Source organism: Egretta garzetta, unplaced genomic scaffold (assembly GCF_000687185.1).
Source record: "Egretta garzetta isolate BGI_Z169 unplaced genomic scaffold, ASM68718v1 scaffold163, whole genome shotgun sequence".
Taxonomy (NCBI): Eukaryota; Metazoa; Chordata; class Aves; order Pelecaniformes; family Ardeidae; genus Egretta; species Egretta garzetta.
In genome coordinates this window covers 385,256-386,371 of record NW_009259308.1, presented here as the reverse complement: position 1 = coordinate 386,371, position 1,116 = coordinate 385,256, and the positions used below count along the sequence as shown (strand labels likewise).

General features: G+C 55.6%; 1 protein-coding gene across 2 annotated transcripts in view; it reads right to left on the bottom strand.

Annotated features, from left to right (window-relative positions):
- LHX9 (LIM homeobox 9) overlaps window positions 1-1,116 on the bottom strand; it is a 15,213-nt gene that overhangs the window by 13,241 nt on the left and 856 nt on the right. Inside the window, exons 2-3 of one of the 2 annotated variants that reach the window (XM_035891805.1) lie at window positions 495-563; window positions 281-399 (exon numbers count right to left, since the gene is read on the bottom strand). In XM_035891805.1, the coding sequence (XP_035747698.1) occupies window positions 281-399; window positions 495-563 (188 nt within the window). Of the gene's footprint in view, window positions 1-280; window positions 455-494; window positions 564-1,116 lie in introns of those variants that run through there. The other variant, XM_035891806.1, reaches the window with a different exon arrangement.

Genomic DNA, 1,116 nt, shown 5'->3' with positions numbered 1-1,116 from the left:
GCGACGGTCTCAGAGCTTTCCCCCCGGTACTCCAGAGAGCGCACGGCGGGACAAACAAACGACACCGGCGGGGGCAACGGAAGGCCGAGCCCGGCCAGCACAGCGCCCGGCGGTAGGGGTGGGTTTAGGTGGAGCCTGGGAAGGGTCTCTGCAAGCAAGGGGCGGCGGGGAAGGGGCCGGGGGAAGCAGCGCTTTTCTCTTCCCCAAAGCCAGGGTCTGTCCCGGCGCGGGTCCGTGCTTGCGGGGATTCCCTTCCACAGCGTGCCAGCTCCTTTCTTACCGTTTCTCGGCCGTTCATCTGTCCCCCTTTGGCCAGGCGGGACTCGGTCTTGGATCGCCTCTCCATCTCCTCCATGATTCCTTGGATGTGGCCTCCGGAGATCCCGTGGAAAAGCATGGCTGGGGGACGGAAAGGACAAGTATTTTCTTCTGCTCTGCACCCCACTATTTCCATATACAGACCCCAGAGTCTTTAGATCATCCAAAATGTTTACACCGAGGCGCACAGCGCAGGGAGGGAGGTTGCACTAGGAGCTTCTCTTTGCACAAGCACCGAGGGCTTCCTGAAGATGTGCGGAAAACAAACAAGGGGGAGAAAATGTAATAATAATTAATTTTAAAAATAAAATAATAAAAGCGAGCTAAAGGATCTGTTACTGTTCTGGAGAGCCGGGGCTCCTGACTGGAGAGACTTGGACCTGGGGCAGTAGAATCGGTCGGGAAAGGATATAGTTTTGAATACAAAGAAAGCAAAAAGAAGTGCTATTTTCAGCAGTCCCTGGTCGCTTTAAAGTTCCCAGTGCCTGTAGGTTGGATTTGGGACTGCTGCTTTCCGGAGCTCTGTCCAATTTGTTAAGAGACTAAAGCCAGCCCATTTTTGATAATTTAGTAGGAGGAGTTCTCTCCCTTGCGCTGCCACTGATTTTTATTCAGACAACAAAGACCTGTCATACTCCTCTCAACCCCTAGTGATGGGCAAGCAGTGACAAACATTACAGTCGGGGCTGTGGGTGGGGTGGGGTTTATTACCTCCCCCAAACACGGAGTCCCGGGAGTTGGCGGCGACGGCGCCTGGCGAGGGGCAGGGTGGCCGGGAGGGGCCCGATCCGCCCCCCC